General features: G+C 39.7%; 1 protein-coding gene across 6 annotated transcripts in view; it reads left to right on the top strand.

Annotated features, from left to right (window-relative positions):
• LOC132385093 (centrosomal protein of 164 kDa-like) overlaps nucleotides 1-16,312 on the top strand; it is a 288,904-nt gene that overhangs the window by 262,102 nt on the left and 10,490 nt on the right. For 5 of the 6 annotated variants that reach the window (XM_059956827.1, XM_059956826.1, XM_059956824.1 and 2 more), the window contains 2 exons: nucleotides 11,102-11,216; nucleotides 13,735-14,064. In XM_059956827.1, coding sequence (XP_059812810.1) covers nucleotides 11,102-11,216; nucleotides 13,735-14,064 — 445 coding nt within the window. The remainder of the gene's footprint in view (nucleotides 1-11,101; nucleotides 11,217-13,734; nucleotides 14,065-16,312) is intronic. The other variant, XM_059956825.1, reaches the window with a different exon arrangement.

Below are 16,312 nucleotides of genomic sequence, written 5' to 3'. Positions count from 1 at the left end.
AATTTAATCCATGATATAAATATCGGACTAAAATTAAACTTCTCCAACACATTAAATAAGTAAGGCCATTCAACTCTATCAAATGCTTTCACCGCATCTAATGAAATCACGCATTCTGAAGTGTCATGTGAGGGAGTATAAACAATATTCAACAATCTCCTTATGTTAAAAAAAGAAAAGCGATTTTTAATAAAACCGGTTTGATCATCTGAAATAATTTTGGGTAATACCTTCTCCAATCTAGATGCCAGTAACTTGGAAAAAATCTTGGAGTCTACATTCAGTAAAGATATAGGTCTATAAGAAGCACAGTTAGTAGGGTCTTTATCTTTCTTCAATATTAAAGAAATGGAAGTTCTATAAAAAGATTGTGGCAAATTCCCCAATCTAATGGCTTCCTCAAAAACCTTACCTAACCAAGGGGAAAGAGTAGCGGAAAAATTTTTTAAAAATTCAACTGTATACCCATCTGGACCCGGTGCTTTCCCAGAATTCATTGAGGAAATAGCCCCCTTAATTTCTACATCCGTAATAGGAGTATCCAATATCAAAAGATCATCAGATGATAATCTTGGAAAATTTAATTTCCCAAGAAAATCAGACATGGTATTATGATCTTGAGGAAATTCAGATTGATACAGGGAGGTATAGAAGTCTTGAAATGCCTTATTTATCTCATCATGATTAACTGTCAGATTCCCATTCTGCTGACCAATCTTAGTGATTTGACGTTTAACCAAAGCATTCTTCATTTGACTAGCTAACAGTTTACCAGATTTATCACTATGTATATAAAAATCAGATTTAGTTTTCATTAATTGATTTTCAATCGAGGAGTAAGTAATAAACTATGTTCCATTTGAAGTTCAACTCTTTGTTTGTAAAGCTCCTTACTAGGAGCAATCGAATATTTCTTATCAATCTCTTTAATTTTATCAACCAATAAAAGAGTTTCCATCTTAGTACGTTTCCTCAAACCAACAGAATAAGAAATAATCTGTCCACGTATATATGCTTTAAAAGTGTCCCAAAGTGTTCCGCAGGAGATATCATCTGTAGAATTAGTTGAAAAGAAAAAGTCGATCTGCTCCTCCATAAATTTTATAAAGTTAGAGTCTTGCAACAAGGTAGAGTCAAATTGCCATTGTCTGGCATTAGAAGCTGTATCTGTAAATTTCATAGAAAGTAATAATGGAGCATGATCAGAGATAGCAATAATATCATAGTTACAACCAATTACCAATGGAATAAAACAAGAGTCTACAAAAAAATAATCAATTCTCAAATAAGAGTGATAAACATGTGAGAAAAAAGAAAACTCTTTGTCTTTAGGATGCCGAAATCTCCAAATATCAAAAACTCCATTGTCAGTCAAAAAAGAGTTAATACAAGTGGCCGACTTATTAGGTAAAGTCTGAATAGATAAAGATTTATCCATCAGAGGATTTAATCAACAATTAAAGTCACCACCCATTATTAACTTATATTCGTTTAGATTGCGTAAAGAGGTAAATAAGGACTTAAAAAAGTCAGGACAATCCACATTTGGAGCATAAACATTAACCAAAGCAACCTTTTTATTACAAAGTAAACCCATAATTAACAAAAATCTACCATTCGGATCCGAAAAAATATCATGTTGAACAAATGGAATAGAGGAGTCAATAAAAATTGAAACTCCTTTTACTTTAGCGTTCGAATTTGCGTGATACTGTTGACCCCGCCAAAATCTAAAAAAAACGAAATTTGTCCTCCTTCCTCACATGAGTTTCTTGTACAAAAATGATATTTGCATTAAGTCTTTGGAATACTTTGAAAATCTTCTTTCGTTTAATTGGATGATTTAAACCATTAGTATTCCAAGACACAAAATTAATGGTCTGAGCCATAATTCTATAATCAACCCTTTGGTATAAAAAGGGTTAACCAACTTCTAAACTCATGCACCCGGAAGAGGAACAAAAGTAATGAGAAGACCCGGAAGTGACGACAACACAGACATATTTGAAGTTCAAAAACAGCCCAAAAAAAAAACTAACACAAACTGGTGCAAAAAAAATAGAATTAGAAAACAGACCATCCCCCCACCCCCCAAGAGAAAGAGAAAAAGCCAAAATATGACTTAAAAAGGGAAAAAGTAAGACTAGTCCTACCCCATGTCAGCTGAAGAACACTCCACATATAAAGGATACATATAAAAGAATCACCCCAACTTTAAAAATTAAAATCGCTATAATAAAAACCATATTTCTAAGTATAGTTAGTTGTAAAAAAAATATAATCACTAAAAAAAACTTATAAATCGGGCTCTAGCCCAGACAAAACAAAAAATATTTAAGCTATGATAAGCGATGCATTGTAGGAAAAAGACGAAAGAAAGAAGAAAAATAACGCCATCTTAAGCAAAACCAAAAATCTTTTTCAAAAAACCACCATCTTAATCAAAGAAAAACTCAACTTCAAAGAATTAAAAATATACCTTCGAAGGAACAAAGTTAATGGACAAGTATGTAGTATAATGGTTAAAGTGTATAAGGCAGAACAATTAATATGACGAAAACACACTTTAACTTAACTATAAAGTATAGGATGAACCTACACCAATAACCAGATTTTAATTCTGGTTTAAGAGATCGAAAACCATCTTACACGATCAGAATCGTTCATTTATTAGAAACCGGTGTCTGTAGCAGTAGGGAAGTTCTCCTCCAGATATTTTCTCACTTCTGAAGTTGAAAGGAAAACCTGTCGTGGAGCATTCGATGGAGATATTCGAAGCTTCACATGGTATAGGAGTGCAGGCTTCAGATTTTTCTCATAACATTCAGCCATCAACGGTTTAAAAAGAAGCCTTCTTTTTAAAAGGTCAGGGCTAAAGTCTTCGACCAGGCGGAAGCAGAATTCTTTGAATTTAATCATAAATTCTACGAGCAGACGAGCTGCCTGATGAGCTGCTCGTATAAGTTGTTCTTTGTCATGTACATAATGGAACCGGACAATTACCACCAAAGGTTTGTCTGTAACACTCGGTGATCGACGCCGAATTCTATGTGCCCGATCCAATAATGGGGGTTATTCGGGAAAATCGTCGGAAACGCTTTTTTTAAAAGTTGAGCAAAATATTTCAAAGGGTCATCTTTCTCTATGCCGTCTGGAAGACCAAGTATACGTAAGTTCTGTCTCCTGGACCGATTCTCAAGATCGTCACTCTTGGCTTTACGGGCTTCCATCAGCTTAATGGTCAAAATTAAATCCTGTTGCAGTTTTTCAATAGTCAAATCTCGCTCCCGAGCATCTTCTTGCAGAGACGCAATAAGAGCTTGTTGCTGTTTAATTACTAAATCCGTCTTAACCATGTACTCTTGAAAAGCCTTTATATCTTCTTTAAAAAATTGTTGTAGTTCAGCAAATTTTTTATCCAAAACCTCCATAAACAATTCAAAAGTTAATTGAGTTTGTTGTGGTGGAGCCTGCTTCTTTCCGTTACCGTTCTGATTGCGTCCGGGATCCCGTCCCTTAGACCTGAGAGATATTTCTGTTTGCATATCTTCAAAAGTTCACAACAAACTCTTGGCAGTAAATTAAAAAAAAATTAACAAAGAAACTTTCGGTATAGGTAAAAATAAGCTGAATAAGGGTGATCAAAAGTTTAAAAAAAAGTAAAGGTTATGGAGCGAATCCAAAACAGTACTCACTCCATGAGCGTCTCCAGCTGACTCCGGGTATATTTAAATATTTAAAGCGGTAGCTGATGAGTTTTTGATCAGTAAAAGTATCAAAATTTATGAGGAATAGGCAGGAGAATGGGTTTGAGAGGGAAGAATAAATTAGCCTTGATCAAATGAGGAAGCAGACTTGATGGGCCAAATGGCCTATTTCTGCTCCGATGTCTTATGGTCAATGTTAAGGACAATGATCCTTACCTCAGCTTTGGGAAGTCTGTAATTAAAAACAAAATGACAGAAAAACTTAATAAGTCTGGCAGCAGCTGTAAAAGGTTAATGGTTCAGATTGAAGACCCTTCATCAAAACTGAGAAAGAGGGAAAACAAGTTGCTGTAAGTAGCAGGGAGGTTGGGGAGGGCAATGGGTGGAATGGAGGAAATGTTTGTAATAAGGTGAAATGATATAGTCAGTAAATGGGCAGTGGAGTTCCTTTGTCTGTGTAATATGTTGGAATTGGTGTGCAATCTAGGGATGTGTACTGCAGACCAGAATACACAAATGAAAGGACAACAGAAGAGGGGAATGGAAAGCCCTGATTCAGACAGAAAGAAAGCAAGTTACGTCAGGTTGGAGAATTCAATATGAGTTCTACAGGCTACCCTATATCCAGTCGAAAAATAAGGTGGTGAGCAATTGCCAAACCAAACTATGTTACTTCTTCATGTCAAAAGGCAATGTCATGATCGTCATGGGATCTCAATACTAAAGTAGATTGGGAAAATCAGGTAGGTGCTGGATCCTGAAAGAGAATTTGTAGAATGCCGGTGAGATGGCTTTTTAGAGCAGCTCGTGGTTGAGCACACTAGGGGATCACCTGTTCTGGATTGGCTGTTGTGCAATGAACCAGAATTGATTAGAGAGCTGAAGGTAACGGGACCCTTAGCAGAATGAGTGATCATGGTATGATGGAATTTACCCTGCAATTTAAAGTTGGATGTATCAGTAATACAATGGAGTAAAGGGAATGACAGAGGCATGAGAGAGGATCTGGCCAAAATTAATTGGAAAGGAACACTGGCAGGGATGACGGCAGAGCAACAATGGCTGGAATTTCTGGGAGCAGTTTGGAAGGGATATATACATCCCAAAAAGGAAGAAGTATTCTAAAGGCAGGATAACACAACAGTGGCTGATAAGAGGAGTCAAAGCCTGCATAAAAGTCAAAGAGAGGGCATTTAATAGCACAAAAACTAGTGGGAAGTTAGAGGATTGGTAGGCTTTTGAAAACCAACAGAAGGCAACTAAAAAAGTCATAAAGAAGGAAAGATAGAATACGGATGTAAGCTAGCCAGTAATATTAAAGAGGATACCATAAGTTTCTTCAGGTACTTAAAGTGTAAAAGAGAGGCAAGAGGGGATATCAGACTACTAGAAAACAATGCTGGACAAGGAAATGTCAGGTAAACTGACTAAGTAATTTGCATCAGTCTTCATTGTGCAGAATGCTGTAAGTTCAAGAGTGTCAGGGGGCAGAAATGTGTGAAGTTGCCATTACTAGGGAGAAGGTTCTTGGGAAACTGAAAGGTCTGAAAGTAGATATATCACCTGGAGCAGGTGGTATGCATGCCTGAAAGAGGTGGCTGAAGAGACTGTGGAGTCATTAGTAATAATCATTCAAGAATCAATAGATTTTGGCATGGTTCCAGAAGAGTGGAAAATTGCAAATGTCACTTCACTCTTTAAGAAGGGAGAGAAGCATAAGAAAGGAAATTTTAGGCCAGTTAGTCTGACCTCGGGGGTTGGGAATATGTTAAGTCAACAATTAAAGATGTGATTTTAGGATACTTGGAGGCACGTGATATAATAGGCAGTAATCAGCATGGTTTCCTTAAGGAAAAATCTTGCCTGACAAATCTTTTGGAATTTTTTGAAGAAATAGCAAGCAGGGTAGACAAATTAGAATTAGAGGATGTTGTTTCCCTAGATTTTCAGAAGCCCTTTGACAGTATGCCACACATGAGGCTGTTTAACAAGTTAAGAGTCTGTGGTATTATTGAATTGAATTTCGATTTATTGTCATTTAGAAACCATAATTGCAATGCAGTTAAAAAATGAAACAATGTTCCTCCAGAATGATATCAGAAAAGCTCACGACAAAACAGACTATACCAGAAAATCCACGTAACGTTTGGCAATCCCCAAATCCAGAGTCCGGAGAGGCTGCTGCATATTAATATTGCGATACCATCTTAGCGCATTCCCCGGAAAGGAGCTCCAAACCCACCAGACAAAACAAGACCACCCAGACACACCAAGTCAGGAGACCAACTCTACCACCCAACAAACCAAAAACTAAAGCTACAAGACCTACACAAAACCACATAGTTACAACATATAGTTACAACAATGCAAGCAATGCCATAATTGATAAAAAAAAAACAGACCATGGGCACAGTAAAGATAGTCCAAAGATGTTAAAAGACTATAAGTTCGAAAGAAACCACCGCACAGTTTCCACAAGTCCTCAGGGTCCCGATAGACTCATCATCCCACGCAGAACGGAATACCCCCGCTATGGTCTTCCACGGCGCCGCCGGACTCAGCACAAGCACACAAGACTCGCAGAAGCAGCACACAATGAAAGCGCCGCTGGACCCAGCCTTGCAGACGCAGCACACAGTGAAAGCACCCCGACTGCAGCGGACTCCAAGTCCGTCGAACCTCTGAGCCTCCGACCATCCCCACCGACACAGCCTCTCTGAGCACCATCCTCTGCCGAGCACACTACGACGCCCCTGCCACCGGCCACCAGCAACGTGACCCCGAGGACTGGGGGCCTGTTTTTCTCAGCAGAGACCCGGATCTCACAACAGTAGCAGCAACATAGAAGGCCTTCCTGGAGATTTCCAGATGTTCCTCCGTGCTCCATTGTCCATTTTTCATCACATTAAGATTGTGCATGGCACCCCGCTTGACAAGTAGCAGATATCAACTCCAGAGAGGCTGCTACAAACTGTGTCGCGCCGCCCTCTTGAAGATACTCGCATGGATAGAACATTGCTTGATTGGCAGGAGGTAAAGAGTGGGAATAAGGGGGCCTTTCCTGGTTGGCTGTCAGTGACTCGTGGTGTTCCACAGGGATCTGTGTTGGGACTGCTTCTTTTCACATTATATGTCAATGATTTTGATAATGGAATTGATGGTTTTGAAGAAGATAGGTGGAGGAGCAGGTAGTTTTGAGGAAGTAGAGAGGCTACAGAAAGATTTTAGACAGATTAAGAGAATAGACAAAGAAGTGGCAGATGGAATACAGTGTAGGGAAGTGTATGGTCATGCACTTTGGTAGAAGAAATAAAAGTGTAGACTAATTTCTAAATGAAGAGAAAATTCAAAAATCTGAGGTGCAAAGGGACTTGGGAGCCCTTGTGCATGTTTCCCTAAAGTTTAATTTGCAGGCTGAGTCTGCGGTGAGGAAGGCAAATGTAATGTCAGCATTCATTTCAAGAGGACTAGAATATAAAAGCAAGGATGTAGTGTTGTAACTTTATAAAGCACTGGTGAGGCCTCACTTGGAGTATTGTGAGCAGATTTGGGCTCCTTATCTTAGAAAGGATGTACTGACATTGGAGAGGATTCAAAGGAGGTTCACAAAAATTATTTCAGAATTGAAAGGCTCATCATATGAGGAGTATATGATGGCTCTGGGCCTCTACTCAATGGAATTAAGAAGAACAAGGGGTGACCTCATGAAATCTATTGAATGTTGAAAGGGCTTGATAGAGTGGATTGTGGAGAGGATGCTTTCTATGGTGGGGGGAGTCTAAGAATAGAGGGGTGTGTTTTTAGAATGGAGATGAGGAAGAATTTTTTTAGCCAGAGAGTGGTGAATCTGTGGAATTCGTTACCAGAGGTGGCTGTGGAGGTTAAGTCGTTGAGTATATTTAAGGCAGTAGTTGATAGATTTTTGATTAATCAGGGCATGAAAGAATAGAGGGTGTAACGTTCTCCTTCGGGTGTAACGAAACGCCGAATTTAACGTCCGGATAAACCACAGCCAATGCAAACCAGATCGCAGTAAGATTAACCATTTACTGTTCACTCTTCACATTAACATATGGTGAAAACTGTTGATAAAACAATACAAGATTGATACAGTATTTGTTCCTTCCTTAATATCACATTTCAAGTGTAAATACTTGCAAAGGTGACTATAACTACATTACACTAAGGTGCAGTATACAGGGAGAGTTTACCTGCTCCATTGACTACTTTAAATACACTTCCATGCAAACTATCCGCGACTCTTTAACTAACGAAAGCATAAACATTATCTACCGTCGTTACCTCTAACAGGATCAGCATTAACATCTTAGTTCAATATATCGATTATCTATTAACTTACAGCGTTGCTCTCACTGTGATTTCTCATGCCTGCAAACTGCTTCTGCTCAGGTGAGCCTCGTGGAAAGCCCCCACCCTCGCGCTAATTTCAAACCGGTGTTTTCCCACAAGACGCGGCGAAACCGGATGTGACGTCATCGCATGCCGATATATTTTACATGCAATGAATACACTTTAAACACTTCTAATTCTAACTAGAAAATACTATTGAATGAATTACTAAGCGAAAATATTATAAACTAAATAACTGTCGTAAAGACAGCACACTCCCCGCTTGACCTTCGTAAGGTCACAATGAGCAGAGTACAAAACTTAGTCTCTTAATCAGTCATTGGGTAGAAGTAGAATAACTTCTGTAACTGGCCTTTGGTAAACTTTCACATCGCCTTGGTCGGTAGTCTTCAATTCGATCTTCCTGACATGTCCATCCCCGCTAGGGAATGTAGCAGTGATTCTGGCCGTTGGCCAGATTCCTGTGGGGTCCTGTCCACTTTTGTCTCTGTTGCAACAAAGGTAGATATTTTTGTCTCCAGCGAGGCCAGAACTGATTTGCCAGAGCCTGGACTTGTCTCCATTGCTTTGTGTACAAATCCTTGTCTGAGAAGTCTCCTGGTGGAGGAGGTGCTCCTGCCTTCTGCGTAAGGAGCGTTGATGGCGAAAGTATAAAGGGGTTTTCTGGGTCAGAAGACACAGGTAGGAATGATTGTGCGTTTATAATGGCTGTGACCTCTGCCATTAGGGTGCACAGTACCTCGTGGGCCAATCGGGTGTGTTGCTGCATCTCAGGTTTCCTTTTCCGGGTTTTCCGTAAGGACGTGAACCGTTTGACTGCCTGCTCTTTGTTATCTGGTGAGCGCTGGCATGGTTCTCTGATAGGCAATGGGGCAACCCCATTATTTGCTCCATCTCTGAAGACCTTGGTGTCTTTGGGTCTTAAAGAAATGGTATCTTGAGCTGATTGTGCAAGTTTGTTTCCGTGCTCAGTTTGAACGAAAACTGACTGACCTAGCGTCTCATCGGTTGCTTTACACTTGGTAATGTCTTGTTGTGCTTCTTTAGGGTACACCTCAGTGAGGCAGATCTCGGAACAAGAACGGCTTGACTGAGTTTGACCGCAAACTTCTGTACAGTTCGAGCTGACAATTGTTGTCCTGGAGTGAACCTCTCCCTCCCCGCCGTCCTGTTGTGGGGGTGAAGGAGCGTTGTCGGTTCTTTCATTCTTGACTTCATCACGGAGCCGTGAGGGTAAATTTCCTTCCTCGTATGGATGTGATGCAATCGTGACTCTCTGAGGTTCCTCGTAGCTGGGGAAGTTATCGAATACGTATGGAGAGGGGAGACGAGCCTGCCTGTCTATTTGAGATTGTACATAGTCGCTTGTGCGTTCCAGTCTGGTCCTTTCTAAAGTAGATCTTACTGCAGTCAGATCACGCGACCCTTCAGCTTCTTCTATGTACTTTGCTTCCGCCATGGCAGCTTCTTCTTCTCTTTCTCGCTGCAGCACTTGCAACTTTGTCGATATTTTTGCCATTTCCAACTGGGTTTCGGCTTCTCTGGCGGCCTCTTCTCTTTGTCTGGCGGCCCTTTCGGCTTCTCTGGCGGCCCTTTCTTTCTGGATTTCGGCTTCTCTGGTGGCCAGTTTCATTTTCAAAACTGCTTCTTGTTTGGCGTAATGCAGTCGCACCTTGGCGGCTTCTGCCTTGGCTCTTGCCTGTGTGGACTTACTTGATGTCGTTCTACTGCCCTTGTCGCTGGGCGCCATCGACTTGATCCTGGATCGAGCTGACATTGCAGCACTTGGAACACCTGATAACGCCCGGGTGGGCTTACTTGATGTCGGTTTACTGCCCCTGTCGCTGGGCGGCGTCGACTTGATGCTGGATTGAGCTGACATTGCAGCACTTGAAACACCTGATAATGTCGCTTTTTCACTGTCACGTTCTCCTTCGCGTGTAACGAAACGCCGAATTTAACGTCCGGATAAACCACAGCCAATGCAAACCAGATCGCAGTAAGATTAACCATTTACTGTTCACTCTTCACATTAACATATGGTGAAAACTGTTGATAAAACAATACAAGATTGATACAGTATTTGTTCCTTCCTTAATATCACATTTCAAGTGTAAATACTTGCAAAGGTGACTATAACTACATTACACTAAGGTGCAGTATACAGGGAGAGTTTACCTGCTCCATTGACTACTTTAAATACACTTCCATGCAAACTATCCGCGACTCTTTAACTAACGAAAGCATAAACATTATCTACCGTCGTTACCTCTAACAGGATCAGCATTAACATCTTAGTTCAATATATCGATTATCTATTAACTTACAGCGTTGCTCTCACTGTGATTTCTCATGCCTGCAAACTGCTTCTGCTCAGGTGAGCCTCGTGGAAAGCCCCCACCCTCGCGCTAATTTCAAACCGGTGTTTTCCCACAAGACGCGGCGAAACCGGATGTGACGTCATCGCATGCCGATATATTTTACATGCAATGAATACACTTTAAACACTTCTAATTCTAACTAGAAAATACTATTGAATGAATTACTAAGCGAAAATATTATAAACTAAATAACTGTCGTAAAGACAGCACAGAGGGAGAAGGCAGGAGATTGGGTCTGAGAGGGAAAATGGATGAAATGGTGGAGCAGACTCAATGGGCCAAATGTCCCAATTCTCCTAAATCTTGTGGTTTTATGAATAGGATGCTTTCTATGGTGTATCAATGGGGAAAAAAAACTGGGTATCTGTCTTGTCTAACATCATTGAAGTATCACTTAATGCCATGGCAACTGTCCACTTTGTAAAGGCAGGATTTTGGCTCCACAAGGACAGTGTGATTGTGACTACTCCCTACTGCTGTCATAGACTATTCATCAGAACAGTTGTCCTTCCTATGACCTAGGGTTGACATACATCAACTACCATCCTGGATGAGGTCTATAAACTAAACACTAGACAAGCTGTATTTTTTAAGCTGTTTGTAGTGGGTCCAAGAGTGAACTTAAACATTCTAAACTGTTAGCTTTCAGATGAAGACTCGCCAAAAGTCACAGAGGGCAAAAAGGCTGTTACTTTTGATCTTACAGACTCGGATGACATCTGCAGCACTGTCAGCATTGATCTTCCTCAGCAGAAAAGTGAGCAGAACAGCAAGTATTCCCACTTCTATATTGATAGCATTTCCTCTACTACTATAAACATAATGCTGGAAATACTCAAATACAGAGGAAGAATTTATGGAGAATGAAATGAAGTGTTTCAACTCAGTTAGCAGAGGTCTGATAGAAGATCACAAAGTTGAAATTCTGTTTCTTTCTTCATAGATGTTGCCTGGTCTGCTGAGTATTTACATTTCCTTTTGTTCACTTTGGATTTTGAACACCTGCATTGTTTTGCTTTTTGACTTTGTTTCTCCACTGCTAACTCTGATTTTCTTGTTCCATTTTGCATGCTTTCTGCTTCTATGGAATTAACTATTTTTCATAATCCTTTTAGCTTTACTTTTTTATTCTTTGTTGGCCTTATACCTTTACCCAGCTTTGAATAAGACCTGCATTGCTGTTGGACCATATATCTAACCTGAAAGCTGAATTAAAGCAGTTTGTATTGGGTAATATGTGGGACCAAGGATACACACAGAACAAAACCAGTGTTTGATTGATCAGGCCAAGATCAAAGACTTCTTGATGACTTTGAAATTAATTCACACGGCTCTGAAAAACATTGACTAACCAATGATTTATAATTCCTTTTTTAAAAAGAGTTCACTGTTCTTTCTGTTGAGGGTATGTATTTTAGTGTGATACATAAATTCATATTTCAGTTAAAATGCAACAAAACCTATTGGGCAGGAATAGCCTTGATTAAATATCTATGAATCGGTCAGAGTCCAGTTCAAAAACAAGAAGTTGCATAGCCTTCTATATATCACAATTCATAGGTCTGAATGTCAGTATAGAGATTTGACTCACAAGTTCTCATGTTGTGAGCTATTATTTTCCTGTGTCAGTAAATGTGGATTTGTGGTTGTCTGAGAAAGCACTTGTTTTGATCTTAAAATTTGTTGTTTTCCTGCACTGCACTTTTTCAGTGGCTTTTGCACTTTTATTCTGCACTGCTTTTATTTCCCTTGTTCTAACAGCTAGAATAAGGTAAAACAATCTAGCTCAGTGCACCTTGTAATGATTTGGTCTGTATAAACAGCATGCAAGACAAGCTTTTCACTGTATCTTTGTGCATATAATAATAAACCAATTCCAATAACAATACAAAAGTCTGAAAACATGTTCTACCAGATTCAAACCAGCTTCTGTCCCACTGTTATAAGACTATATGGTTCCCTAGTGTAATAAAATAGATTCTTGACCTTAGTCTATCTCGTTATGACCTTGCACCTTATTGTCTGTTTGCACTGCACTTCCTCTGTGACACTTTATTGCTTTTCCCTTGTACTGAAACAACAATATAATCAATATGATTGGCAAGCAAAACAAAGTTTTTCACTGTACCTCAATACATGTGACAATAATAAACTAATTTACCAATTTAAGTGGGAGATCTATATTAGATAAACACATTAATTAGAGCATACAAATGTAGTTTGTACTGTTAAAACACTAGCTCACAATTACATTAATAGCACTGTTTACTGAATTTTTATGTTTAATATTGCAGCGACTATTTATATCTGGTTGCAGGTCTGTAGATTTGCAACTTAGCTAAGAAAAGCAATATATATATCTTCATCTTTTTTTGCTTCTACCCTGTTTTCCCCTTATTCCTATGATCATCCCATGGACTATCACTGAGTGACCAGTGATAATACATAAAGCTGCACTGTGCTTCATAGATTTGCTTTATGGAACACTTTCAAATTTACTGTCATCACACCAGACATTATTGTCAATCGCAAAATCCATGCTGAGAACCAATAGTACAATTTAACAAATGATTTCACTGAGCATCACAGTTGAGCTGTTCCTATCCTCAGATGCCATTAATGAACATGAATCAGGCTTTTGGAGGAGCATCGAGATCAGATTCAGATTTCAAGTTCATATTTATTTCTCATGTGTACATCAAAACATTCAATGAAATGTGTCTTTTGCATTAGCAATCATCAGACCTAGGGATGTGCTGGGAACAGCCGGCAAATGTCACCATACATTCCAGTGCCAACACAGCATGCCCACATTGCTCGGCAGAACAACACAGAGCACACCAAGCAACAAGACAACAGCAAAATAAGCCCGTTTCCTCCCACACACGGACAGTCCTTCAACTCCAGATGGAAATAACCTGATAGTTTTCTCCAATGAACCCAGGGTAGCACAACCAACTGTGGAACATCAGTTGACCAACTAATTTAGCATAGGTAGTGGTTTCCAAACAAGTGATCTTTTATAATTACCCCTTGGATAAACCCACAAAGCCCCAAACCTATTCAGAGCTATAAAGAGTTTCCCATGTTGGTGTTCCCCTTGGATAAACCCACAAAGCCCCAAACCTATTCAGAGCTATAAAGAGTTTCCCATGTTGGTGTACCCCTTGGATAAACCCACAAAGCCCCTAACCTATTCAGAGCTATAAAGAGTTTGCCTCTATAGGTGCTTTATTTATATTTGTCTCAATTTTTGATCTAATCTAATTTTACAGCAGCGTTGATGACGGAGCATGCCAACATGCAGCATCTCAGCGATTCCATTCAGAAAATCTCTCAGGACCTTAACAGTGTTCTTTCTGTCCTTGGATCAATGGGAGCACAGCAGTCCCCAGTTTTCTCCACAGCCCAAGATTTTAGCATCCCCGGTCCTGGCTGCAGTAAAGCTTTATCTGTGTATGCCCCCCAGACTGGTGGGTCTCCTAACAACATTACCCTGTCTTCACAATGGACCTGGAACAGAAAAACAAATCCCACATTCCATCATCCCACAGCTCAATCTCTGGACGATATGTTAAGTGAGAAATGGCGCAAATACTTTCCAGGTCAGACGTTAAACATTATTTATCATTTTTTAGGTTTATGATCAAATCCTGCATTCTTAAATTGTTTGTCATTTTTAATCCTATTTCTACCTAACATGACGTTACATTGGTTCTGAACAGCTGCTTGGATGAGAGCCTGCAGTCTCGCGGATATAAGAGATATCACAGCACTATTTTGAAGAACAGTAGGAAGTAATCATTAATGTCCTGGCCAATATTTATCTCTCAGTGAAGATTCTGGAACAGATTTTATGGTCATTATCACTGTTGTTTGTGGTCACTTTCTGCGCACATGTTGGCTGCTTCATTCCTTACGACAACACCTCCTCATAATGGTGTTTAACTTTGTAAATTACCTCGGGTGCATCCAGTAGCGAGATGAAAGACATAATTTAAATATGGTCCATTTTGCTTTTTCTTATAATGGGCTGTCATCATTTTCAGTGGGAGACATTCATCAGTAATGATGAAAATTCTCTATTACTTTTATGGAAAAGAGTCCAGGTTGCCCTGGTTCCCGAATCCACTCTGGAAGATTTGCATTCAACTGTTAGACATAGTTCAAACAAACATAAATTATATCTTTATCTGTTTTATTCCAACATCTTTCATGGAAAATTGTTCAATTTATACATGCTTAAGTTAGATTTTGTTAGAGCAAGTTAATGCTGCCACAGAACAACAAATGTAACGTCGTAAACACTCAGTGGCCACTTTTTTAGATACGGGAGTGGAAGGTGGTGTGGTCTTCTGCTTCTATAGCCCATCCACTTCAAGGTTCATCATGTTTTGCATTCTGCACACCACCATTGTAATGTGTGGTTATTTGAGTTACTGTCACCTTCCTGTCAGCTTGAACCAGTCTGGCCATTCCCCTCTGACCTCTCTCACTTAATAAAGTGGCCACTAAGTGCAAGTCAGTGGAAATAAATCTGATGCTGATGCAGATGATATTACACATTTACCAAGAGAGTGTAGCAAAGTGAATTAAAAACCTTTCCTATTATTTAATTTTTAAGCAATTTTAGATGGATGTTCCATACTGATGGTAATGGGAATCAAATAAAATATAACCTGTTCAGTTTTTTTTTAAGTTTTCTTAATTATTTTGACAGTAAGTAGTGAAAGAGTTTTTGCTAACCTGTGCATCACAAAATCAGGATGTGAAATCAAAGTTATTGATTGAAGAATGAAGGTGATTCTGCCCCCCTCCCCCCCACTAACACCAGGTAGTATTGGACTGTTAAGTATTACAGAGGTTATTTTAGCAAAGACCATGGTTAAAATGTTCAAGTTTCTACAATACTGTGCAAAAGTCTTGGGCACATATATATAGCTAGGGTGCCCAAGACTTGCACAGTGCTGTATTTGTCAATGTGGAGTGGAGAGTGAGTTTGTAAATCTGTCGGGAGCAATGGACTTTGGGAATGGCGGAGGTGGTCCGCTGCGGAAGTGGTATGGAGCAGGTAGCAGAGAAGGAGAGCCAGGGTCAGGGGGTGGTGTGGGTGCAGACACACCCAGCTCTAAGTGAACAGGCAAGGTCATTTTATTCCAAACAATTGGTTTATTCATCATGTCAGAATGTCTCTCTGGTGCTTCCTGCTTCCTTCCCCTTTTCCAAACCAAGATTCTCCCTCCCTGCCCCCTTCCCACCCTCAGTCCACAATAGCGACACATATCAGGATCAGGTTTATCATCACTCACGTACGTCGTTAAATTTGTTTTTTTTTTGTGGTAGCAGTACAATGTAATTCATAAAATTACTACAGTACTGTGCAAAAGTCTTATGTGCCCTAGCTATATATATATATGTGTGTGTGTGTGTGTGTGTGTGTGTGTGTGTGTATGTGTGTGTGTGTGTGTGTGTGTGTGTGCCTAAGACTTTTGCGCAATACTGAATGTTACTACAGAGCCTCTCTTTAACCCAGGCATTGCACCAGACTTTCCTTCCATTGACATTGTTGGAGCAGTAAAAGTTGACAACATTGAATCAATACTTACTGATCTTCTTGCTTTCTCTTTGCAAGACCTTTCATCTTTGACAATGTCCTGTGCATTGTACTTGAGCCTCACTTAATTCCAGTTAGGGAGAAAGTAGAATTGCATGATGGCAGCTCACCTGCCATCTCTGGACTTGAAAATCAGTTGATGAGTGAGTGAGAAAAGTAAACATGTCCAGAATTTTCCCATGGTCAGTGGTAATAAAAGCACTATCAGGCTGTGTCAGCTTGTTCTTCTCTACCTCCAT

Source organism: Hypanus sabinus, chromosome X2, assembly GCF_030144855.1.
Source record: "Hypanus sabinus isolate sHypSab1 chromosome X2, sHypSab1.hap1, whole genome shotgun sequence".
Classification (NCBI taxonomy): Eukaryota; Metazoa; Chordata; class Chondrichthyes; order Myliobatiformes; family Dasyatidae; genus Hypanus; species Hypanus sabinus.
The sequence above is the reverse complement of the archived record's forward strand: the minus strand, read 5'-3'. Positions and strand labels throughout refer to the sequence as shown.